Source organism: Artemia sp. Qi Xiang Cuo, chromosome 2 (genome assembly GCF_049724085.1).
Source record: "Artemia sp. Qi Xiang Cuo chromosome 2, ASM4972408v1, whole genome shotgun sequence".
NCBI lineage: Eukaryota > Metazoa > Arthropoda > Branchiopoda > Anostraca > Artemiidae > Artemia > Artemia sp. Qi Xiang Cuo.
In genome coordinates, this window is record NC_142795.1 from 57292872 (window position 1) to 57318689 (window position 25818).

General features: G+C 35.5%; 1 protein-coding gene across 1 annotated transcript in view; it reads left to right on the forward strand.

Annotated features, from left to right (window-relative positions):
* LOC148955418 (uncharacterized) overlaps window positions 1-25818 on the forward strand; it is a 64409-nt gene that overhangs the window by 21855 nt on the left and 16736 nt on the right. The window contains exons 3-8 of the mRNA XM_089102201.1: window positions 5515-5701; window positions 9384-9513; window positions 13086-13163; window positions 15448-15614; window positions 16860-17046; window positions 20592-20767. Of these exons, the coding sequence (XP_088958327.1) occupies window positions 5515-5701; window positions 9384-9513; window positions 13086-13163; window positions 15448-15614; window positions 16860-17046; window positions 20592-20767 (925 nt within the window). The remainder of the gene's footprint in view (window positions 1-5514; window positions 5702-9383; window positions 9514-13085; window positions 13164-15447; window positions 15615-16859; window positions 17047-20591; window positions 20768-25818) is intronic.

The following is a 25818-nucleotide window of genomic DNA, read 5'->3' on the forward strand; positions in this document are numbered from 1 at the left end:
TCTTAGCTGCAGTTCTAGCTTTCTTCCCTAATACACCTTCAGCAACTTCACAAATTATTTTTCTAATTATCTGAAATTATTCCAACCATCTTCAGCATAATCAAATTTTAAACTCTGAAGTTTAGTATTGAATTCTTACTGGAAAGTTTGTCTCAAATTCTCATCCTGGAGTCTACCAACATCATAACTTCCCGGGAGGTAGTTACTCTTCCGATATTTCAGTTTTAAATTAACCCTTGACACTACTAGATGGTGATCTTTACTTTTGATGGTGATCAATAACAGCATTCCTATATACCCTAGTATCTTGTATTGATCCTGCCAGTCTTCGGTTTGCTACAACATAGTCAATAAGGTTTGCTGTCTTACCATCACATGAATACTATGTTAACTTATGAGCCATTTTATAACCAAGCACTATTGGTTATAACTAGACTGTCATACCTACAAAATTGCAAAAGTCTGTATCCATTACTGTTTTCTTTTCCTACACCAAATTTGCCTAGGCTGGGATACCATATATCCCTATTTCTACCAACCTGGGCATTAAAATCTCCCAGTAATAACATCATATTTCTACCTGGGACCTTGTCTATTTGTTCCTGTAACTGTAAGTAAAATTCATCTGAGTCCCTATTATCTCTTTCAGTCAGTTCTGCAGGGGCATATACTATTATGACTGATACCCTGCAGTTTTTAGTCATAAAATAAGCAATTAGAATTCTCTTAATAATAACTTCCCAGCCTAAGCAGGACTTAGAAACTTCCTTATTCATCATGAGCCCTACTCCCTGTCTATGTACCCCATCCTTCCTGCCTGAGTAAACAAATTCTATATCACCTTATTTCATGCTTCCTACCCCTGGGATATGAGTTTCTGAAACTCCTAATAACTCCAGTTCGAATCATCTGAATTCTCAGTAAAAATTTCGATACGATAGTCATTTTTTAACGTCGTAACATTCCAAGTTCCAATTTTCATGTTCTTTAAATCATTGAAATTATTTTGGCCTCAGGAAAAGCAATGATCCCGGATACCAGTGCAGGACGGGGATCACATATCTTCTCAAGTCTACACCGAAGTGCTTAAGCAAGAAGTCCCTGGGACCTCCATGAATGGAGGGTTTGTGCAATCTTAGGCTCATACTGGTCAAAACATGTTTTTCAGCACCAGTCAATTCTTTCCTATAGACAAGAGTCAGAATTCTGCACAGACATTCTGACGCCTGATACTTCTGACTCATCATTTATTCATGCCCACAAATATTATGCTACTACGGGGATGTACTATATGGGCTATATAACTGAAATGTTATGCCTATATGGGCCAGAATTCTATTGAGCAATGATTCTGAGATGCCCAATATCTTTAGAATTATCACAGTTTTATTTACATACCATTCCGATTTTCAAGGCTATGCTGCCACATTTTTCACATTCTTCCCTAAACATTAATAAAATTCAAACTAAATTTAATAGAACACATATGCAGCATTACTAACGGTTTGACGATATTACATAGCTGCACAATAGCTATTAGGAGATGGGAGTGGAAAGATAAGTGTATATTTTTTTTTTTGGGGGGGGAGGGGAGGGGCAAATGACTCCAAATATACACTTTTAGGGCAGATTTTTCAGCTTTTTTAGAAGTTTTTTGATTAATATTAAGGGAGCATGAACCCTCTTATATCTACTTACTTGCTTCAGGACCAGGTGTTTCTGCCTCAACTGGCATCTAAAAAGAGCTTCTGAATGATGTTCTCCCATAATCAACAGTCTGGTGCCAGTTCTTTGGCGAATATCAGCCAACATTTGTCCCATCTGTGGCCCAATTCGCAAAAATCTCTAGCTGGCTCCAGATCTTATTTAACTAGCTTCCACCAATTTTTAAACTGTCCTCCTTGTCTTCTATGCCATGTTGGTAAGGGTTCAGCAAGCATTATTTGTTTATTGAGGCAATCGTCAGGGCGATGTAAAACTTGTCCAATCCAGCAGAGCCGGCGGAGCTTGATGATTCCTGACATTCTGTCAATGTTGTAACAACGTCTGCGGATTTTATTACTAGAGACCTGGTCTGAAAACCAGGTGCACAAGATTGAACTTACGCAACAGTGGTCGAAGAATTAATAAGTGTGCCCCTGTGCTGCTTTGATGGGCCAGGATTCAACACCATAGAGAAGAACTGCCCTTACTGTTGACTTATAACTGCTTATTTTTGTTCTTAAGCTAATCTCTTGAGTAGTCCAAAGATGCTTGCAGAGTTGCTTGAGCTCTTGAGACTGCTTGAGCTCTAGATATTCTTCTATTGATATCTTGATAGCATCCTCCTCTCGAATCCATCTCAGATCCCAGATGAACGAAGTTAAGAACCTTTTCAAGTGGAAGGCCATTAAGGATGAGTTGATACTTTCATTTAAAACTTTTGTTTTCTTTGAGTATATCCAAAGACCAAGACTAGGCTGAGAAATATGCCACTTCATCAAGCATTTACTGGGCTGAGTGTGGGTTTGGGGCGAGAAGATTTACATCGTTTGCTTAGTCAAGATCCGCCGAGTTGACGCTTCTACCAACTAGTGCTCCATCAAATCTCCGTAGAGCATTTTCAAGGATCCAATCGATATAATAATTGAAAAGGACCAGAGAAAGTGTATAGCCTTGTTTCAAATCCCATTCTACACTCGAATAGTGAAGATTCATTGCCATAGACTCTGACTCAGGATGCACTTCTTTGGTAGTAATCTTCCAGGATGGCAACAAATTCCTGCAGTATGCCATCTTCAAGAAGAATCTTCCACAAAGTTTTCCGTTCAGCTGAGTCAAAGGCAGCAACGTAATCTATGAATATGTTGATGAATGGAAGGCTGTATCTTTTGTATTGTTGCATGATCAAACAGAGGACAAAAATCTGCCCCAAGCATCCTCTGCCTGGCTGGAACCCGGAGTGGTTTTCCGGAGTTCGCTTATCTCTTGCTGTTCTGGATCTCTGTAGTAGAATGACAGCAAATAATTTGGGTGCAATGTCAATGAGAGATACGCCTCTATAATTGGCACTCTCGCCTTATTATTTTTTTTTTTTAAATTGGAAGGATATTTGAGATTTTTTTTCCAATCTTTTGGGAACTTCTTTGTTTTCCATATTTCAATAAATAGTGGCAGCAGCTTTATAAATCTTAGGTGAAATGCTGTCCTCACCAGGAGGTTTGTGTCTTAAGGTTCTGGATGGTTTCAATGATTTCTTCAATGTCTGGCCGAGACATATTTATGTTGTAAGGCTCTTTTGAGACCAAGGGTAATGTGTTTTCCAGCTCAACGTGCAATCATGTGGAGTTTAGAGAGTCACTAAAATGTATTTTCCATCGCTCCACTTATTAAGCCCTGTCAGCGATGGTATTCCCTTGTTGATCTGTGATAGTGTTGGAGACACTCAACTTTTTCTGGTAACTTCTTTAAGAATTTGATGTGTGAGTCGTGGTTTTGGGCCGCGTTTTCTGGTTCACGAGCAACTTCTCCCCATTGACAGGTGCGGTCCTTTCTTACGCTTTGCTTAATGCGCTTCCTCAGTACAGCTTTAAACTGTTTGTCTAGATGACTTGAGGCACGTCTCTCTTCAATCATTCCGGGGTTTCTTTACGAAATCCGGCTCTGACTAGAGGGGCAGGAATAATGGTTGATGTGCTTACCGTTTTCGCTTTGCTGTCCATATCTGCAGCGCCCAATGACGTCATGTACTGATTGGTCTGTATGTCTAACACGGTCATTCAACTCTCCTGTTACTATGAGGTAGTCTTGCCTTGGGCATCTCTTCACTGTTTACTCTAGCTCCATATAAAGTGAGTCTTTCTTGGCTTCAGCAACTTCATGGGTGGGATTACATATTACTATAATACTTATATTGAACAGTCGATCCTTAAAGTGGATGAGGGCAATTCTTGGGCTAATAGGTATCCCACGCAAGAAGCGCGCGTTGAGCTGTAGTACTGAGCGTGAACCCTACTTCAGAGCTCAAAAATCGACTTCTCATCTGATTCTACTATGGGTAACTCTTCAGACAGGATACCTCCAATCCTCGTTTCAGAAAGGCAGATCACATCTCCCTTATATTTGTGCAATTCATAAGCTATGACTAGACAGATTGTCTCTTCTTTTATTGATCTTACATTCCAGCAGAATACTCCAAAAATATTTTTCATCTGGCTGATGTGGGTTGGGATGGTTTGTTCATTTACCAGCCTTGCCACCATCTCTAAAAGCGATGGCGCGTCGCTTTAAACCTAGGAACGTCGTTGTCGGGATTGTTTGCTCATTTATTGGTCTCGCCACCATCCCTAAAAGCGAGGGTCCGTCGCTTAAAGCGAGGGAAATCATAGTAGATCACAAACTATTGAGACCATTCAATCTTCATTTACATGTTACTTGGGAGTTTCTTTGAACTTAAGCTCCCCAGACTTACGGCACCCTGTGTGAGTTGGCATTTGACTGCGCCAGGCGTGTGGCTCGAAGAAAGGTCCATAGGTCTACTGCTTTGAGGTGCACAATACTGGAAAGATGGCCCATTTTAATTGAGATCTAAAGTTCTAGTGTTTCTTTTGAGCAACTAAATAGATTGTATCATGACATTATATTGATTTATGACATTTTTTGTGTTAAAAACGAACAATTTTGACCAAGATAGGGCTAAAGTGCTACTGAGTGATAACTCTGAGATAGCCAATAAATTTAGAACTATCAAAGATGTAATTTTATAAACTCCCAGTTCCAGAGCATGTACTGCTTTATGATGATAAATTTGTTTTTAAAATTAATTGAGTCCATATAAAAGGAACTGCTATTGTAGACTGTATATTCAGCAATATCAACACCAGTATAGCGTTGCATAGTTATGCACCAGTTGTTAGGGTAGTCATTGGATTATTTTAAGGGCAAGGGCTCCTAAAACCTCAAAAATATACCCCTAATCAATGGCTCAATTTGGATGAATGTAAATACAATATAGTATGGGTGGTGAGGGATGACTGCTCCTCTTTTGTTGTGGAAACAGTGTTTTTATCTGAAAGCAACAGCTGTTTAATATCAAATCATTATGAAAAAGTTGAGTTTATGTACAAAAACTTCTTGCCTTGTTGCCTCATATAAAGAAAATTTCTGGACCCTTATTCTCGAAAAATTATTATACAGTTGTTTAACTTCAGTTAGATTTGCTCAAGTGAGCAAATCTTAACCCGCCATTCAATTGAGAGAGTGAGGGGTTAAGGAGGTCGCAGCCCTCACTTATATATAAGATTGTTCTGCGGTCTTTAAGTTTAATTGCTTTCTTTATTTTCGTCTTTTTTTTTTTATAACCGTATCCAGAATTTTGAGGTGGGAAGGGTGAAGGACTCATAAGATGAAAAAAAAAAGTCCATTCAAATTACTTTCCAAAATCACAATTTTGCACACAGTATGATCGTTAATATACTTTGTTAATTTGATTGTTAATATATTATATAAAAGTCTTGACTTTTGTCCTACTTCCAGGAATGCAATAGCCAATTCTTTGTATGAAGAAGAAGAAGAGATGGAGGCGCAGAGACAAAGTCCTGTTAAAAAGACATTTGGAAAATCCGTTAGAATTAGCTTACCCTTGCCATCCCCGAAAAAATATCCTCCAACTGCACCCAAAATTTCTAGTCAGAATAACCAACCAAGAAAACCAGCCCTTCAGGTATGCATTATCTTCACTTGAGTAAAGCAAAATACATGCAAAATTAGTAATAGCATTTTCCTTTAATTGCAAAACTAAAAACTGGCGAATGTTTCAGTATTTTTCAAGTTTCATGATTTTTTTTGTTTACTTTTGACGTATTTGTCATTTTGCTTGATAAAACATTTTTTTTGTTACCCTCTTGTTGCTTCCAGCCTTAACAGGCTATTAGCAATTTTAACTGTATCATCCTAATTACACAAAAGAGCAGGAGGCCTTTTGGTTAGTGATGGGGTATTGCCAAAATTTTCCCGATTCTGATTCCATCTCAAAATTCATGTTCCGATTACATCGCTGAAATCGGTTTATAGCAAATTTGTGTCTTATATTTTCAATTTGATTTATTTACACTTAGAGGGAGGCGGGGTTCAAGGGATAGTGATGCAAGATTTCAATATAAACAAAACAGAAATTAAAATGCTGAGGTAGATTTAATTGCTTGTACAACGTTATGGTTGTCTCTGACAACAGCTAAGAAATGTAGATAAGATCAAGTTTTTTCTATCTCTCCTCACACCACTAACCACAAGCATGTCCTATGAGCATTATTTTACAGTTTAAGCCTTTACTTTTTAAATCTTAGTTTCATTCTTGCACCGTGACTGGAATTGTGGTTGCAATCAGTAACAATAATAGCGGGTTGCTGTATTTTCAGATCATCTAAAAGCTTAATTTTTGGTTAGCGTGAACTGTTGTCTAAATGACACAATTATTTGCAGAACTTTCTTTGCTTGTATTTATGCTACATTTTGCCGTAAAGGAACGTTTATTTTGCTAATTGAATAAAAAGATGACGCGACAAATGTCTGCTTTATCTAAGAATTTTGTTAATTTTATTACATAAATTTTGAATTTATTTAAATAAAATTTCAGTTTTATTTAAACTTTATTTCAATCAAAATCTTAATCTAGTTCAATTATTTTCAAAGTTGGATGTTCAGATCGTCTAAATAAATTCACAGTTAAAATCTTTAGAGGTAAAAATATATTTTTTTTTCAAAACTGGATTTTGGGGTGGTCTAGACTGTCGTCTAAATGATAAAACAATCGGCAAAACTTTGTTTGCATGCATTAATGGTAGATTTCGATTGTGAGTCTCACTTACATCATGTAAATTACTTGAACAAAATGATGTGCCAATTTTATTTCATTGAAAAAATTTCAATAATATTGTTAAATAAATTTTGATTTTAGTAAAGAAAAAGAAAGAGGGAAGCAGTCAAATAGCATTATCCAATAGTGGTACCATGGCCCTAGTCAGTTTCTTCTTCTGTTTTGCTTTCATAGTAGTAACTTGGAAAGCAGTCTTTTTGCCTCATCTTGGAAAAACTGCTTTTTGACTGAGTAGTTTGAGATTGCGTGCTTCAAATACTAGTTTTCGTGTATGAGTAGTAATGAATCTGTCCCTCTTCTTAAAGTGGATTTCAAAGAATCCCTCCATCACAACAGAAATTGCGAACAGACTCAGAATACAACAAGTAATTATTGCCAAAATTGGAGTTAAAACATACCATTCCACCAAGTACAAGTACTTTTATTTCCTTTTGAAATGTGAATGAATCCCCTGAGAACAGTTTCAATTCCTTTGCTTGGTAATTGGCGAACTCACTAACAATCGTTTCTTTATTCATTTTATAAATCTCAGCAAGGGAATATATCAACATTGTGGCAGCAGTTCGCTTGGTGAGGCTGATATCAATGCGTAGTCCTATACAAGGATAGCGATGAATCAATACCCCTTTAGAGGATTCAAGATAATGGTGGCTAAATGAACTGTTGATGGATATTTCCTTTCCGCTCATCAACATTTGGCTGGCTCTCCCTTCTTCAATGTGTAGCAGGGGTGACGATATTGCAGAGTCTCCAAAATGCTTTTCTATGTTGATAAAAGCTTTTGCCACTTACTCAATTTTTGGATTATCTGTCCTAAGTCTTTTTAAACAGACAATAACTTGAGTCGTAAATCTTTAAACATCCGCACCTTCTTCCAGATTCCATAAATGCAAAACAAAGTATCCATACCTAGAGCTATAATGTGGAGCGTGAACTTAGTGACCGGCAAACTGTTCATATGTTGAACAACCGACCCTTGTCTTGTTTCTCCTGGTAACATGGTATCTGCTAGGGCTACAACCTATAATTTAACAATACCCAAAAATCCTTAACAAAAACTAAAGAGTATTAATATCCCAATAAAGGAGCTTTCAACCTGCCTTTTTGACTTTGAATTTTTTTATTTAAACTGAATAGTTATAGTGAATAGTATAAATAGTGAATAGTAAAAGCTGGTTATTACAAACCATTCCCATTTTAAACACTATTGTCCCTGGGCCTTAAGCCTGGATAGTAAATGGATATCCTGATTTTCAAAAATAGGGTTTTCTTGCAAAAATGTGTCTTGTTTTTTAATTTGGCAGATTTTCCAAATTTTGCGAAAAATTCACGATCTTTGATAGACCTCGAATTGTTTAATTTTGAAATTATTCACTTCATTCTTTCTATTGAAAAATCGGCATTTTATGCTCAGGTGTTTGACTGCCCCCGATAATTAAGGCTTTCCTTTGGTAATCTGCGGTTTATCACTCTTAACTTTTATCTTAATACCTAGGTTTCTTTTAATACCTAGGCTTTAGTTTTTTCTATGTCAAAGAAAATTCTTTTCTTTATAAAGAAAAGTAAATGTACCCAGATATTATATTTCTTCTCATATTTGGTATCAGTTTGAATTCTACTTTACATCAGTTTCAGTACTTCCATACTTAGAAGCATAATATACTCTATGAAGTCCAATTTTCCACTACTCTAGTGTATTAACTATAGTTTAAGTGTTCTTATTTTTTTTTTTTTTAGCTTAATCTCTCGTTTTTTTTATCTTCCTGTTTAAATGACCACACTAGTATCTAGATTTTTTCAAACATTTCTTTTTTTCCTGTCAATAGAAAGTATTCAAAGAGAAAATCCACGGTCCGCTTTGAATGTTTATGCGAACATAAACATAAAATATTATACTACTTTTTAAGGCTTCTAACCACTTGATAAGTAGAAGAAAAAAAAAGAAATACACCCTTCCTTTGTTTAATCTGTAAAAAAACATGCACCTGATTCTATAAGGTATATTCTTACATGATTTCATAGCGTCAAGTGCAGCCAGCCAAAATTTAATACAACTTATTTAATAGCTAAGGATTAATGAATGCGAATATCGGATTACGTCGTATAACTATCAATTTAATAGGCTTGTTTGTGTTTGGCCTCCCTCTGCCCTTTCCGAAAAATGTTGGTATATTCGTAATTCCGAAATAACGTATACCAAAGATAGCTCTGTAACTGCCATAGGAGCTCTTATGTTTCATATTTCTCAATTAAATATAATTGATGTTTTCATTGTTCAAAGAAAATAAGTCACTTTCAATCAATTCAAGAATCTTAACTGGCAAAATCGACAAGAATTTCTGTCTGTTAGATATATGGCTGCAATGGAAGGATTTAATTAATTTGATAAAATTATAAGTTGACTATGATATCTGCAAAAAAATGATCACATTTTACCAGCCAGAATTTATCAGAGATATGCCACCACCCTGTGAGTTTTAGTGCATTGTTACTTAATTTTACGGTTTAATAATTTATTTTCTGTTTTTAGGCAATTATAAATGATCTTAGAAAGGAAATAGAAAAGGAAAATGATACGTCAAAAATCGATGTTTTACCTGGGCCAACAACAGGAAGACCTACTGTATATCCAGTGAAAAGAAAAGTGCCTGGTGAGACTGGTAAGCAAATTAAGCGAATTCTCCAGTTCAAAACGGAATTCTCGCAAAAAAAAAAATTTCTCATACCAAACTTTCGTTGGCTACTTCTACTACCAATAACTCCGTGCAGCAACAAGCCGCCTGAAGCCAACAGAACCACGTACGCTCCTCCTCCACTCTCAATATATTCAAAGCTTCACTCTTTACAAGTTCCAATTTTCTTTAAGTCCATCCTTGCAACCTCTTACCACTCTATTCGAGAACGACCTGTTTTTCGTTTGGTCCATGATTGATGGCCAAAAAGAACTATCTTTAGCAATCTGTCATCCTTCATCTGCAAAATGTGTCCTAGCCATCTTAACCTCTCTCATTGAAGCCATAGAAAGTGGGATAGTGGGGCAATTCCTCTGGAAAATATCCAGCAAATCCATCTTTGTCTTCTGAAGCGTTCACGCTTCAGAACCATACTTGATCACTAACCTGACTATAATTTCCACTATTCTAGTGTTGGTTTTCAACTGTGAGAAAACACCCCGGGCCTTGGCTACTCTATTCTTTTTACCATCTTCATTGCATTCACCATCTTTGCTAATAATTTTGCCCATGCAAGTGAAGCTATCCATTTGGTCATTCTTCTCCTTACCCAACCTCACTTCTTCGTTTATTCCTATTGAAAGCTCCTTAGTCTTCTTGGCTTTAATTTGCAAACCTATTTTTGCACCCTAAACTCTCAAAACCTCCAAAAATCCATTTTGCTGTAATTTTTATATAGGAGACTCAAATCATCTGCATAGTTTAAGTCAAGGAGAGTTTTACCTTCCCATTTGATTCCACCATCTCCCGAAGTCTTTATCATGTTTCTTAGGAAATCCAGATTAAGTCCATCAAAATGATCCATGTAAATGAAGATACAGCAAAATCCTGCTTGACTCCTGATTCAATACCAAACCAGATCTTAACCTCTTCTCCTAACCTTAACCACAGCAATATTATTCTCGTGCATAACACTATTCACTTTTGTAAATTTATCTGGTATACCATGTAAGGATAGAACCTTCGCTAAAAGTTCTTCTATCGGTTGAACGCCTGCCCATAATCTATTAAACTGAGGACTTAAGGGGTCTGATGATACAGACATTTTGCAATTGTTAATCTAGTGGTTCGTTCAGACACATGGGAAAACCGAAGAGAAAAGCTGATCATTAAGAAGGGAAAGTTTTATAACGATAGGTACAAATTTTTTTCCAAAAAGTACAGATAAAATTCACTTGTACGCGCCAAGTGTAGTTCTTGCTAAGTCTCTTCCTCTTTTGTGTTAGTTTCATACAAAGCATTATTTGTATTGGATAAAACTGATGGTTCTGTATAAGAACCTCTAAATCTCAAACTCATGTGCTTAAGCGCTGACACGCTTTGGACTTTCAAAAATGCTTGCTCATTTTTGCTCGACTGTACGAAAACCGATCGGCGGTACCATAGGGAAACTAGAAGAAAAATCCTAGCTCCAAAACCGATCTGTATTATGAGAAAAACCGATCTGTATTCTCATGGTACCAAAATCCTGGATACGGCCTTGTTGGTTATTATAGGGCGTTAAAAAAAGAGCGTTAAAATCTTTGATTGCGTTTTCCCTGTAATGAGTTTTCTTGCAGTAGGATAATTTTTCTCTCAGGTTGCTATAACCTTTCTGCTTTCATTGGTTGTCATAATGAATTTATTTAAAACTAAATATTATTTCGAAAAATTAGTTTTGTTTTTCTTGAAAGCAGCCAATAAAATCCTGTTTTTTAAAATTTAATTTACAAGTGATCTTAGTGATTTTTTCTGAGATTTTGGCCAATTTTGGTCATATCTACTTAATAGTAATAATGTAAGTAAACTGAACAACGTGATTAAAGAAACTATTAGACATACATAAATGGAGAAATAAACGCAAATTTTGAGTTTTTTTTCTCATGCTTTTCTTTGCTTTTATTTGAGCACAATTATATTCAAAATGAACATGTATCAAAGTAATTATATAATTAAAGCACCCAAATAACTTTTAATGTGAAAGGCCATTTCATTTTATGCGTTATAATTAAACAATTTTTCAGGAGTTGAATAATGGATGACATCATTAATACCTCATATGTTCCAAAATCAAAACACGCTAATTATTTTTTTTTTACTCTTTATGAGCTGGAGTAGGTATTGTTGGAGTAGGCCTATGAGTAGGCATTTAACTTCTTTCCGAATACGAAAACAATGTCTAAAATTTAGTTTATAAATTACCTGACGTAATATCTCATATAAATTCTCTTAATACCTACAAAGGATGAAAATAATGGCCTGACTAGAATTAAACTCTACAGATTCAAAAACATTTCATTTTTTCTGCAGTTTTTACATTTTACGTTAACATGTTTTAAAGTAAATTTACGTCAGTATAACAATTTGATCTGTCGAAATTGCTTTACTTTTTTTTTTACTGTGTAGATGTTGGCTACTGTTTTGTATTTATTGTTATTCATCAGGTGTGCATTGTACTGTTGTTGCCATGACTGTAGCTGCTGATTTCCTCTAGGTGGGGGTGTGGGTGTAGGAAAGAATAAATTGTCTTCTATCTTATACCAGCTTTACACTCTTCCTTGATGTTTTTTTTTCTAAAAAGACACTGAGTCTTTGGTTAAGGGGTGTTTTCCCCTTGCCCTCTTTAGTTTTGCTCATGATTCTTGACTATTCTTGGGTTGCTATTTTAAAGGCGGGTTTTTTGGTTTTGTTGGTACTTTTTTTTTCCGATTGTCATTGTTTTTCTTTTCAGTGCAAATTTTTTTCTTTGTTTTTCTTTTTGTCATAAAATTTACGACTAAAGCCCCTCCTGTACTGTGTATATGATATATGGACTCAACTTTGTCACAGTTAACACTTCAATTGTAGCCTTTATGAAAATCAAGTCGAGTAGCTTAGATGGTAAATTTATTAATATAAAAAAAAAAAAAACAGAGAACATTGGTGAAGAAGATAAAGTTGTTTAAGTATTTGAACTACTTCAGACTAAAAAAAACTCTTTCGTATGCTGACCAATGGTCTGCGAGGCGCAGTTACCGATCTCCTATTTCTCTGGCTTCCGCCGGGAGTGCAATGCGTGGTCGGTGGCAAATTATCCGACGCTTCCCGTATTTCTCCCCCAGGTGAACTACTTATGGTTTATAAATATTTAGTGATTGCTGTAATAGTCGCATGCTTAATAGATGCTTTATTGAGAAACGGTTATATCAGGCTGTTAAATAGCTGAAGTTGTCTGTTAAAATCAGTGTAATGCGCCATTCAAAATCAAAGTCTAAAATTAGGAAATGTTAGCCCAGGACTGATGTGAAATCTCAAAATAAAAGAAAACTGACATAGTAACAAAAAGGACAGAGACTACATTATTGTTCGTAATTATTTTCCTGTTCAGGAGAGAATTTTGTCGGAAAATAGGAGGTATTTATTTTGAGACTTGTTTTTAAACAATTAGGAAAAAAAATATATATTTTTCAAGGTTTACCTACAAGAGATTTTTTAGTGTGATGAGAGTATCGCCTTTTAGTCCTTTCTTTTTCTTTTTGTAGAAAAAGTATCGCCTGTCTCTCAGCCACCCGCCTTGAAACGAAGTCGTCCTTACACTACCACCTACCCCACCAAATCAGGTATGTATTTACGTTATATATTTACAGATCTCTGGAACCAGATTTTTGATTTTGTCTAAATAAATATTATAATCTGAATCACCCCAATGAAATACGTTTTTCTTATTGATACAGGACACGTCAAAGCAATGTTCAACTAAAAAATGTCATTCAAATTCATTCCTTGTCATTCATTGTTAATCACATTTTTTAAGGAATGAAGCTAAAGAAAAATACAACTTAATAGCTCCAGTAGCAAGCTCTGATTATTTGAAGTCGATATTGAGTAGATTGGACAGGCGAGGAATGATTCCCGAATAAAACGACTAATAGTTTAAAATAGAACATCGGATGGGAGGACTAGATCCAACTGCATTGGATTTATTCCTAAGAGAGGTCTTGCAGCGAATGTTTCACACTGCTGTTCGTTAGTATTTTGTGCTAAGGCGATAATCATTCTGTCCGAACCACAGCAGTGTTACCCTAGTTACGATGCTAGACACTACTTTCACGTGAAGACCATGGAAATCAACACTGTCATTTAATTTTTACAGATATTCTGAACGTTAGGAGCTGGACCTTCAGTGCCTACGGTTTTTTTTTTTTTTTTTTTTTTTTTTTTTTTTTGGTGTACAACCTTTAAGTTTCGTTTGCGAAAAAGCATGATCATAAACTCACCTTCTGAATGCTTGAATTATGTTTGGAAACATGGATACTACCAGCCTGGGTCCTCCTTTAAATTGGGTAAACGTATTAATTTAGTACCCTTCCCTGTCTACGGTGAGGACGTTTGGATATGGCATTTAATTCTGTAGTTCATTGTAAAATTATTAATTATTTCTTAAAAACGCATTTCAATCTATTTTAAAAACTCTTGATGTAAATGCCATTACTTCTGCTAAGCCCTTCAATTTTGTTTACCGCGAAATCTTGGTCAAAAGGTATCCTATCTTGCTGAAAAAATAAACTTGCTAAGTTACAATGTTGAACAACGTGTTGACTTTCAATGTAACTCTTTGTCCGGCGATGTAAAATCACGGAATAAGAGAGAGGCAGAGGTGAAACTGAGCCAGAACACATGATGAGTGAAACAGTCATTCCGAGACTATGATAAATCCCTCGAAATTTAACCTGGCTCAATTTTGTGCTGTGAAGTAAAGAAAGGCGCAAAACAACAACAATATTTTTTTGTCAAACTCATCAGCTGTGTTGGATCGCTTTCTTTAATGCAAACTAGGACATTAAAAGGGCTTTCCGAAACCGAGGTCTCAACTTGAGTGGTTTCTCTAAAATCATTATTTACATTTCTTGTATCATTTAATTGTCTTGAAGCTCGTTTAACTTTTTCAGTCAGAAAATAAGCTGGTTTAGGTTGTTCTTGTTATAATAGGAATAACGATAATTATTGCAGTTCCTAACTCCATTATAAGCCCTCAGGTGTTGTTAACCCAAGCGTAGTTTTATGTATCTAGACTTTCCTCAAAATAGTTTGTTGTATTGCTGAAAGTCTTCTGGATTGTTTATCAATTGAGTGTATGTGCAAATATTGTGCACGAAACCTGTGGGGGTATTCCCTTCGTAAAAGGTATGGAAGACTGATGGTGATTGGGACAAACATTTTCAGTACCACAGAAATTACGTGACAAGAGTTTTGTGTATTTTCCATCTGAGAAGCACTGGTTTCGAATGCACTGTAATGTTTACAGATTGACTTTTGAAAAAAAATGTTCAATAATTAAATGGTAAAATAAATACTTCATTGATGTTGTTCTTTCTGTTATGTGATGTATGATGTGCCCATTGATATTGTTTGTGTCGATAGAACTTGTGACAAATACAACCTCAAGTGTATTTTAAAAAGTTGTACCAAGTGTGATTTTTATGTAACAATATCGAACTATGGCGCGAAGAAAAGTCTTGTTTAAGCTCGATTATTGGAATATGTACAAATATACATTGCACACTGATAAATATGTCTGGAAAAATCTAAGAGGGAGAAATATGCCCAAAAGAAAGCTATAAATTTTACATCTAAAATTTGTTTCGTAAAGGAGACGGGGATTCGATAAAGTTGTTGTACATATTAAAGGAGTATAATACTGTAATATATAGTTCGATAATTTAGCGTTAAAGAATGCAAATTATGACTTAAGACAACTCGAGTCCCACTTGATGAAGCGATACATTGCTGTAGTTCAAACAAACCTGGTAGTAACACACAAAAAAGTGGAAATAGAAGTATTGCAAAATCATCGTCATTGAAGACATTTCTATTTGGGTATTACAAATATGTGATTATTTTTAGGACAAAAGCCTGAATTTCTCCAGATGCGACAGCACAAGCAACTTATATCGGAGGTTATGAGAGAAATGTCTCAGTCTGGAATGCACACGGACACAACAATGATTGCTGGGGGACAGAAAATCAGCGTCCATAGATTAGTTCTTGCCGCTTGTAGCCCATTCCTTAAGGTTCGTTAGTTCTGCTTTCTCATTCCTTCTTTAGAAAGTTTCGTAGAATACATTATCCAATCTGTCTGGAAATGGATAAACTATATTCCATCACTTTATTATCTCGTAAAAGGTCTAGTAATTAAGCAATGGCTTGTTATTACAAAAATTAAATCAACAAGAACCTCTGCCTTTTACTTAATCATTGATTAACTTTTTCCTCTAGAGTATAAGAATTATGACACAATCAATTTTGCTGATGCTGTGGCTAGTTTATCAGAACATGTAGTAGAAGAAATGATTTGTTTGTGACTATTTTTACAGTTTCAAATAACTCTTATCTGGATTTTTTTTAAATTTTGGCAATGACTTCTGCACACCCGGCATATAGTTTATTCATAACTATCACCGTATGTTCTAATAGGGTGGCCTGGTTGAAGATAGGAGGTCCCTTGGACCCTTGAACCATTTGTTTGCAGAACACCGAATTGAATATTGTTTATCACACCCTTGACAGGCTACGATTGACCATAAATATTGCAAATATAGCAGACTCTCCAGTTTTGTCAAATTTGAAATTTGTTCCTCTTAATTAGCTAGGTAGAATGTGAATACATTAATTGACGTGTCGTTTTATGCTTTTTCCAATATACTAATTGCTCCTTGACAAGTTTTTATTTTAAGCCCTTAGAGTGACCCTTAAAGTGACACGTTGCTCCTCATTATTTACCAGTTGAAAATGGGTACCCGTTGAAAGCTTTTACCAGTTGAATTTTACCAGTTGAAATTGAAATACCAGTTGAATTTTACCAGGTAAATTGAAATTTACCAGTTGAAAGCTTTAAAACAATCATCAATTCTTGCTTTTATCAACAGTAAAAGTGCATTGATTCCTTTAACCCCCCTCCCCCTGATGGATAAAACTACGGCCTAATTTATATATGAATAATGAAATTCTGTATTTTTAGGAATGAGATAAGTAATTGTTTTGATTGTTTCAAGGTAATTTTTAGAATTTATGGCAACGATTTTCTAATAAGGAGTCATTTTAAGGGTCCCTTCTGTGGCTAAAAAAAAAATTGCGAAGAAGAGATCAGAATATTTGAAAAGAACTTAAAAGACACATCCAGTGGTGTTTTCACCTTCTAGCTAGTTAAGTAATAAAAAAAAAACTCGAAATTTATCTAAGTTTTCTTGTAATCACAATATAATCTTTTATATAGAATAGTGATTTTAGCCGTCTGTTATACTTTCTTTTTTCTTTAGGCAGTGCTTGCTGAGCAGCATGGTGATGCAACCATTATAATTCCTGATACCCCCTACGAGGATTTAGCAATGCTCATTGATTATATTTACTGTGGAGAGTCTGTGGTTCCAGAAGATAGATTAAATGTTATTCTCCATTTAATGTCTCTACTTGGATTTACGCCCCCAGTGTATACAATTCGGAAAAGTATGTTATACTTTTTTTTCTATTTGTTTGACTTATTTTTGCTTTTAAAACAAGTTTGTTCTTTGTTATGAAATATGTTCTCATTTATTAATTATATTAGATGATAAAACGTGGTCAGGATTGGAAAATCTTGGCTTACTTGGATGAAAAACCTACACACATGAGGGAGTAACCCCATTATAAAGGATGTCCCATTCTCATTAACATTCAGGATTCATATCTACCTGTGAGCTCAGCTATACCACTACTGCATGTATAACTTTAATTGTTGCTTACATTTCTAATACGGTGAAAAATTCGTCTTTAGTTAAAGTGTCTGTATCTCGGCATCTCTGATATTCCCCCCCCCCACCCTCCCAACCCCCATTGAAAATACCTATCTAATCGATTTGGCAAAGGCTTTTTCTTGAAGTCAATAGCAATTTTGTTGTGTATTTTTTTTCCCAAGAAAATATCGAAGCATTTCTTTTTTTTGGTATATATGCCAGTAAAATACCGGTGAAATACGTAAAATACCGGCAAAATATTAAAATAGGCAAACTACCAATTTTAGGTTGGTCCGTAAAATTACCATAAAATATGTAAAATACCTGATTTTACCGTGACAAATTTTATCATTTACTACACTAGTCTATATCGTTTTAAGGACAGGAGTCAAGCGTTGATTTGGCCTGTTTTGGCTAGAGCAGGAGTAAACTTGTTTATAAAAACCCGAAGTAGATCCGAGTTCTTGGATTAAGTTTTTATTAGCTCTCTAGGATTTTCTCCTGTAGAATGCTATTAGATCCCAGTTTGAGATATTTTAAGTCGTTGTTGGTTAATCTAATCTAATTAGGGTACCAAGGGTATCAAAATAACAACATTTTTGACTCCGGTAACCGCAATTTCTTAGGATTTATCTTTTGGTTATTTCAAAAATATGAAGGTTTCAGGGCAGTACTTTATTTTCTTCAGTATTGCCACGTTGAACCATGAAAAAAAATATCAATTAATCAAATTTGACAACGCTTTTTGTCCGTAAAAAAAACGAAACAAAAGAAAAACATTAACAATCTGTCGATTCTTAAAGGCAACTACACCTTCAAAGTAAAGCTACGTTTTTTAAAGCTGTTTGGTGCCTTACGTTTTAAGTTTTTAGCTGATTTCTCGGTCATGTTTTTTTTCTGTAATTTGGCGCCCACAAATTTGCTGTAATTTGGCTGAATGTGCATGTCAAGACCTTAATCATTAGAAATTGAATTCACGATTGTTCCTTTTTTTAATGTATGTGGATGTGTAAGTTTCCACTTAACCAATTTAACCAACCCGTTTCCCAGTTGTTGGTACTATTAAATGCGCTCAGATGCATACAACGTTAGAACCTACTGTACAGTATTTTGATATTTAGCACAGTGTTGCCACGGCTAGTATTTTGCTGTTAAATAAAGTTCCTTTCATTTGAGTTCTACCACATTTAGCGTTATCTATGGAGGAAAGTTTAATTCTTATTTTTTAATTTAGTATTCCTCCAACTTAATACAATTTTATAAGTTATTCATCAACTTGTGGCACTTTATGATTATTTTGCTCTTTACTAGGTTGCAGCATGCTTCTAGTTGTTTTGCAGCTATTTTTCCCCTTTTTATTCACGAGTTTCCACTTTTATTTTGAAAAATTAAGATTTCATGTTGTTGAAACTTGAAAAGAACAACTAGAAGAAGTTAATGGTGGGGGTGTAGTATCAACTTCGCAAAGGCTTTAGATTTCAAATCCTCATATACAAAATCACTTTTCTTCTTCTTTTGAATTTTTATGAGTAGAGTGTTTGAAGATCCGTGTTTTTTTCTTTTTTTTCTGGGGTTGAGTGTATCGATCCAATGGTCATACAATGTTAGCATGGAGTTCGTTCGAACTGAATATTAAAGTGCCAATGCTCCTTTTAAGTTGCAAAAAAGATTGGTACCTGTGCAAAGTGACATCATCTTCCATTTTGCAGTGCAAAACAACAATTTTGACCCAAAGAAGACAAAAATGCTATACAGTGAAAATTCTGAGATAATGGATTGATGCAGAATTGTCGACGAACTATATGTTAAGCTTTCTAGTTTTAGAGTCAGTGATTCCGCGCGTTGGTGCATTCGTTCTTAAATATTAACGGCACTATAAACAATCATTTTTAAAGTTTATTTAACCGAGTTGATTCCTGTAAGGTCTCATAAATTTATGTACAATTGTGTATAATTGCACTTCGAGCGTTGTGGAGGAGGACCATTTGATCTTTATGTAGGTGAGGGATACCTGAAGCTTCAAAAAATGAGTTTTGAAGTTCAAATTTTCTGATGTTCTTTGATTCTTCAAATATATATCGAAACAGGGGTGAGGAAGGGGCTAGAACTGAATCTCTAAATTTCTCTTCCTTCACGTTAATATTTTTTGGAGAAAGCTCATAATGTTGGTGCAGAGGGGTAAAAGCTTCTCCTGTTGCAGATGTATTTTAAGTATAACATAAAAAGTTACATGTTGTATGCTCACCTGCACTAAACTGAGAGAAGGGAGGATGATAATGAATGTCACGAGAAAATTTCTCACGGGGTGTCTGCTGTCACGGCCTTTGTTTTCACTAATGATTAAACGGGAATATTTTTCATTTCCTATTTTATACATTCTTTGACTGTCTTCTTGTTTCCCAGGGGGTGTGTACATTACCCTCCTTGCCACCCCTACCGGCATCCATCGGATTTGTCCATATAAAACGATTTTTTTTAACAGCCCCTTTGAAAACGGTCGAAATGGAGACCCTAAAATTCATTCTTTATTTTACAGACATCTCTTGATCCCCCCCCCCCCGCTACTAAGGAATATTTGAAGTATCTTAGGAAGCATACCATTTTTGACACATTGTTATACGTATATTAAACCTGGTTACAAAAAAGATCGAAGGAGTGAGTGGTAGATTCCTTCACATTTAAGAGAGCTTGGACCTTATAGTTTGTTGTAACGAATTGTAAATAAAGAGCTACTCCTTTCAAGAGAAACTGAAACCCTACAAAACCGACAGTTTGATTATGCAATAGCAGAATCTATTGTTCATGCTGAGTCCTTTTTAAGTGAAAAATATTCTTGCACTTTGGCCCCTAAAACAGCAATTTTGGCACAAATAAGGCCAAAATGCTATCCAGGAGATATTCTAAGAATTAATAAAAGGGCAGTTACAGAGCTCACCAGTCTCAGAGGCCTTACTGGCGCGTGGTGTACCATTCTTATATATATATATATATATATATATATATATATATATATATATATATATATATATATATATATATATATATATATATATATATAATAGCTCAAATAGCCAATAATGGGCTGATAAGAGTTGTCTGCGTAAATTAATTCTCTTTAGAGATGGTTTTCAAGGTTTTAGTTTTAATTGCTTACTAAGAAAGTGTTAAAGTGATTAAATCCTTACCAACTATCCCCTCTTATTTACTCATTATTGTGCTCAAACTTTTCACAGACATAATCTGTCAATAGAAAAAGTTAAATATATCCATCGATTCCAGGTAAAGCTCCAGTGAGAAGTTTTGCTAGACCGACTCCTCGACCAGTAAGTGCTGTTCAAGAAGGTCGGATAGGTGGGCGGGGTCAAAGTACGACTCCTTTAGCGCCTAGTGCTCTTAAACCAGTAGGACAGGCTCGGCCTCTTCAAAAAGGGCCTGGAATGAAAGCACACTTTGAGGTATAGTTTGTTTTTGTTGTTGAATCTATTTGTGTTTTTTTTTCTTCTGGTCGTTCCATCGAAATTCACATTTTGTGCTGAATTTTGTTTACTTAGTTGTGAGATGTTTACGGCGTCGATTCGATCTCGGTCTACGGTTATGCTTGATTGGGCTTATTATTCAAATCGAATTTGGGGGTATATTGTCAAGCAATAAGAATTTGTCGTAAAAAAGAATCGATTCCTCTTCATCCGTTGCCAAAGGTGTGTTTTTTTGGGTTTGAAATATAACGGTGAGGTATTGTTGCTCTGTAGATCTACCATGCGCATAACTATGCTTGTCATTTATGAACTATATATATTTTGATACTTCAAATACAAGTGATTCTCTTCAAAAGATCTTATTATTTCAATTAAGATCGAAGCAAAAACAATCAATTTTGAATAGAAGCAATAGAATGAGTTTTAGTTAATCCATTGATTATTATCTTTACCTCCTAATACCACATCAGAATGATCTGAACAGAAGCCAAATCGTTTAATCAACCGTTCACTTTTTCTTTATATCGTTGACTCAAAGTACTCACTTTTACTTGAAATCTTTATATATACATCAACTTAGAAAAAAGATTGTCAAACTATAAAGAACAGGTTAGGACACGTGTCGAGAACTCATTCGCGTCACTAAAATACAATATGTTCCCGTTGCATGGTTCCTACAACCTAAACAAAAAGAATATTGCATATTCTTTGTCAGATTTCTCTATTGCTCTATTTGGAGTTCGATTTGCCAAATAAATGTTTTATGTTCATAAAGAAATTTTGTACCTAATATACTGGATTTTAGTGTTTATTGCTTACAATTCCTCCACATCCTTGGATTGGAAGAAAAATTATTTCTAAAACATTGTGTTTTCTTAATGAGCATAGGGAAGTTGACTTAAACTCTCAAAAATTAAAAAAGAAAAGCGATGGAAGGCAGTAGATGGCAGCAGCCTTAAGCCGCTTAACCTCCACGGTTGGTTTTCGAATTTTCATCGGGTATTTGTGCGAAAGCTTGTAAATTGCAATGAAGAATTTCTGCACTCGTTTATGATCCTATTTATTGAAATTGTAAGGATAAAAATCCTTACAAAACTGATTGCGAAGCTAGATGGATGCAACTTCCTTTCTATGTCCGATAAAGCTTCTGTCTCTTTATACTTTTAATGCACACTTCAACGTGGCTTTTAGTATAAGTTCTGTTTGTTTTTCTATAATTCAGTTGTTTCCTTCGTTTTCATTTAACTATCAAGTTTAGATCAAATGCGTTTATCATGCTTACATAGGCTCAGCGTTTGAGTAGGTTTGCTATTGCGTTCTTTGCACTCTCTTATCTGCGTTTGATTCTCTCTTAGTTCTGAAAAGTCAAGCAAATACATCAATCACGGGTAGGTTGCTTAGATTCTCTGTTTTAATAAATGAAATAAAAGTTTTTTTTTTATTAATGAAAGTAAAAAGTGACATTAAAACGAGCAGAAATTAGTTCATATATTAAGAGGACTGCCCCCTTTTAAATCCCCCGGCCTTTACCCTAAAGTCCGATTTTTTGTCCGAATACTTCAAGAACGACTTCTCAAGCACAAGTGACGTTGAAATTGTATCAGAAGTATTTTTAAAGCGCTATAAAACTTTAGCATTAAGATCGGGGGGTTTCGGATTGGGCAGCCCCCTCATATACGGGATAACTTCTGCTTGTTATAAGTTTTAATTTTGCTCTTTTCTTTCATTTTGACGAAAAATTGTTTTTTACATATTTAATTTCTGTTCGTTTTGGATAGCATATCAAATGTTTAAATCAAAATTTTACTACCCCACAGAACTGCTTCTTGAAAAGAGCTTATTACAGCGTATATGCTTTTCGAAATAAAGTATAGTTAACCAAAATAAACAATGGTCTTCGCAATATTAGGGCAGTTTTGGCCCCTCGTATATATTCATATATATATAAATATATGTAATATATATCACTTTATCACTAGGAGGATATGTTATATCGTCCTGGCCGAGTGGTGGCACGCTAAACTTGACATCCTTTGTCCGTGAGGACAAGGGTTCGAGTCTTGGTGGCGCTGATTATTTGGTTTACAGCGGGGGTCAGTGGCTTGATTCTATAAGCTCAGTCAGAGTCGACCCAGCTCTGATTGGGTACATGGAGAAATCTGGGAAAGGTAAACAGGAAGGGTGTGCAAGCACTGGATGGCTGACCCCCCACCCTGGACCCTTCAGCCAGGAATGCAGAACTTCCTGGCTGAAGGGCAATGAAATGGAACTCAGCACCGCCGGTAGAGACTGTGAAGTCCAGTGCTGCATTTTTTATCTTTTATATTGTAAGAAAAAGGATATATTTTGAATCTTGTCGATAAAGTCTTTAAAGCTCTCATTCATATTGAATTTCACTCCATAATTTCCATCATGATCGCACCCTTTTTTTCGGGGGTGGGGGGCGATGGTTTATCTTTAAAATTTGCGAACTATCATGTGCTAATAAATTTTAATTAGAAACTTTGAAATCAATATATTTTGTACATTAGAAAACAGCATGAATAGCAGATTCTGTGTTGCATATATTATAGTCAAAACTTGGTTTTTAAGAGTTTTAGTTTTCATTGGCAAAGATTGCTCTTTGCTTACAGTTTGTTACTACAGTGTACTTAATCCAAAGGTCCCTGAAATGTGAAAGAGGGTTACTACTCTCTTCTTCAACCTCCGATTTTTACATTCATGTTTAATAGTTATAAAAATTTTTACATTCATGTTTAATGGTTATAAAAATAATGCTTTAAGAATTATGATTGTCCTGAAAAAATGTACCCATCAGAGTTTTTATTAGAAGAGATGGGTATTCAAAGTATCAAATATCAAATAGTTCGTGGTAAGGACCTGAAAGTAAGAAGCCACTTGACTCAAAAGTAACCGGAATTCTTAATATACAATTTTGATATCAATAGATACATCAAGATAATTGGCTGTTTATGCTGATTCCAAAGTGTTACCCATCAAAAGCTACGAGCCTGAGAAAATTTTTCTGTTTTTTTTTAAAGGGGGTAAACACCCCCAATGAGTCTAATAGTCCTTTCCAGGGATGATCTTATCGAACCAATTATCATAGAAGATCGAGAGAGGGCGCATTCCAACGAAATTTAAAAGTTCTAGTGCCCTTTTTAAGTGACCAAAAAGATTGGAGGGCACCTAGCCCCCCTTCCACGCCCCTTTTTTCCCAATGTCGGCCAATCAAAATTTCGAGATAATCATTTTGGTCATCATAGTTGAAAGATTCAATAACTATGCCTTTGTAGGTAACATGACCCCCCACAGCCCCTGGGAAAAGGTCTGAAGTTTAGAAAGGTGTTTTGCCCATTATTTACATACAGCATTTTTTATCGGGAAGTATACAGACATTTTTGGAGGGCAGGGGGGAACTAACTGCTGGGGGTGAGTTTCCGTAGGGAGGGAAGTTTCCGGGCGTGAACTTTCCTGGGAAATTTTACACTGGAGGGATTTGACAGAATTCCTATACGAAATTCTTTTTATTTGTCTACTTTCGAGTTTTGCATGTGGAAATATTCCGGGGGAATTGTCCAGGGAAAATTTTCAGTGGGTTTGAAATTGTCTGGGAATTTTTTCAGTGGTGGGGGGGGGGGGGATTTTCTGCGGGATTAATTCTCCTTGAGAGAAATCTTTTCAAAAGAAATAATCCATGGGAGAAAAATCCAGCGGAAGCTACTTACTACCGGGGAGAGAATTTCCTGAAGAATTTTCTACAAAAGAGGGGGGGGGGGGTCCGGAGTGATTGGAAGAAAGATTTGAAATTAATGTCTTTTTTAAATGAAAATATACTGAGGAGAATATTACAGGCGGAATCGTCCGCAAGAAATGGGGGAAGATTTCAGCAAGGACGGAATTTTAAGGGGGAGGGGGTATTTTACGTGGAAGAAACTTTCTACAGAGGAGTCTTCCGTAAAGGGAGGACAATTTTCATGGAGGGGGGGCATATTTACCGGTCTTCTTTAAAAAACGATCAGAAATTAAATAATAAAAAGCAATTTCTCCATCTGAAAGTAAGGAGTAATACTGAAAATCAAAACGAACAGAAATTATTCCATATATAAGGGAGTTGTCCCCCCCTCGATACCTTGCTCTTAACGCCAAGGTTTGACTATTTTTCCCAATTTTTCGATTAATGAAATACAAGGGCTGTCTAGTTAGAGTAAGAAGCATTTTTATAAGTGCTAAAAAACTTCAGCGTGAGAAGCAAGGTATCAAGAAGGGGGCAGCCCCCTCATTTACCGAATAATTTCTGTTCGTTCGAGCTAAGAGTTTAAAACTTCATTTAATTAAGTTTATTCATTTGAGGCTTGATAAAATTATGTACAGTAGTGTATAATTTCATACAATGCATTATGGAGGTTGGAAAATCTTTGTGCATGTGGGGAGTGTGCTTTAAGCTTAAAAAAGTGTGCTTCTATGGCCAAATTTCCTAATTCTCCATGAAGCTTCAGATAAATACAAAAGGAGTTTTTTTTTTTTTTTTGGGGGGGGGGGGTTATTATGTAACCTTCCCTGATTCCCCCAGACTTTTTTGGAACTACGGTTGTAATATTATTTTTTTGGGAGGGAGGGGGGTAGCGCTTCTGTCATTGCAGAAAATATTTTCTATGCAACAGAAAGATTATATTCACATGCCCATTGGCACTAAAGGAGGGGGCACAAAATAGAGGTTAAAGGAGGGAGTACTAACCCTCGTGCCGATTTCAGAAAGACTCGGATCAAATAACTCGCAGTGTTTAGTTATATTCATTTTGTTACGTTTTCACCAGTTGGACAAACATTGCGGGGTGGGTCAAACCCCCTCCCCCTTGATGCGGTCTTGGTTATCATAACCGGTGAAAGATTATGGAAAGCCTTATTCGATTGTGTACTATATGTATTATATTATTCATATATCATTATATTATTCATATATCATAACTTTATTTCTATCATTCGTATGTTGTTATATATATTATCCGATATTCTCTGCACCCTACGTA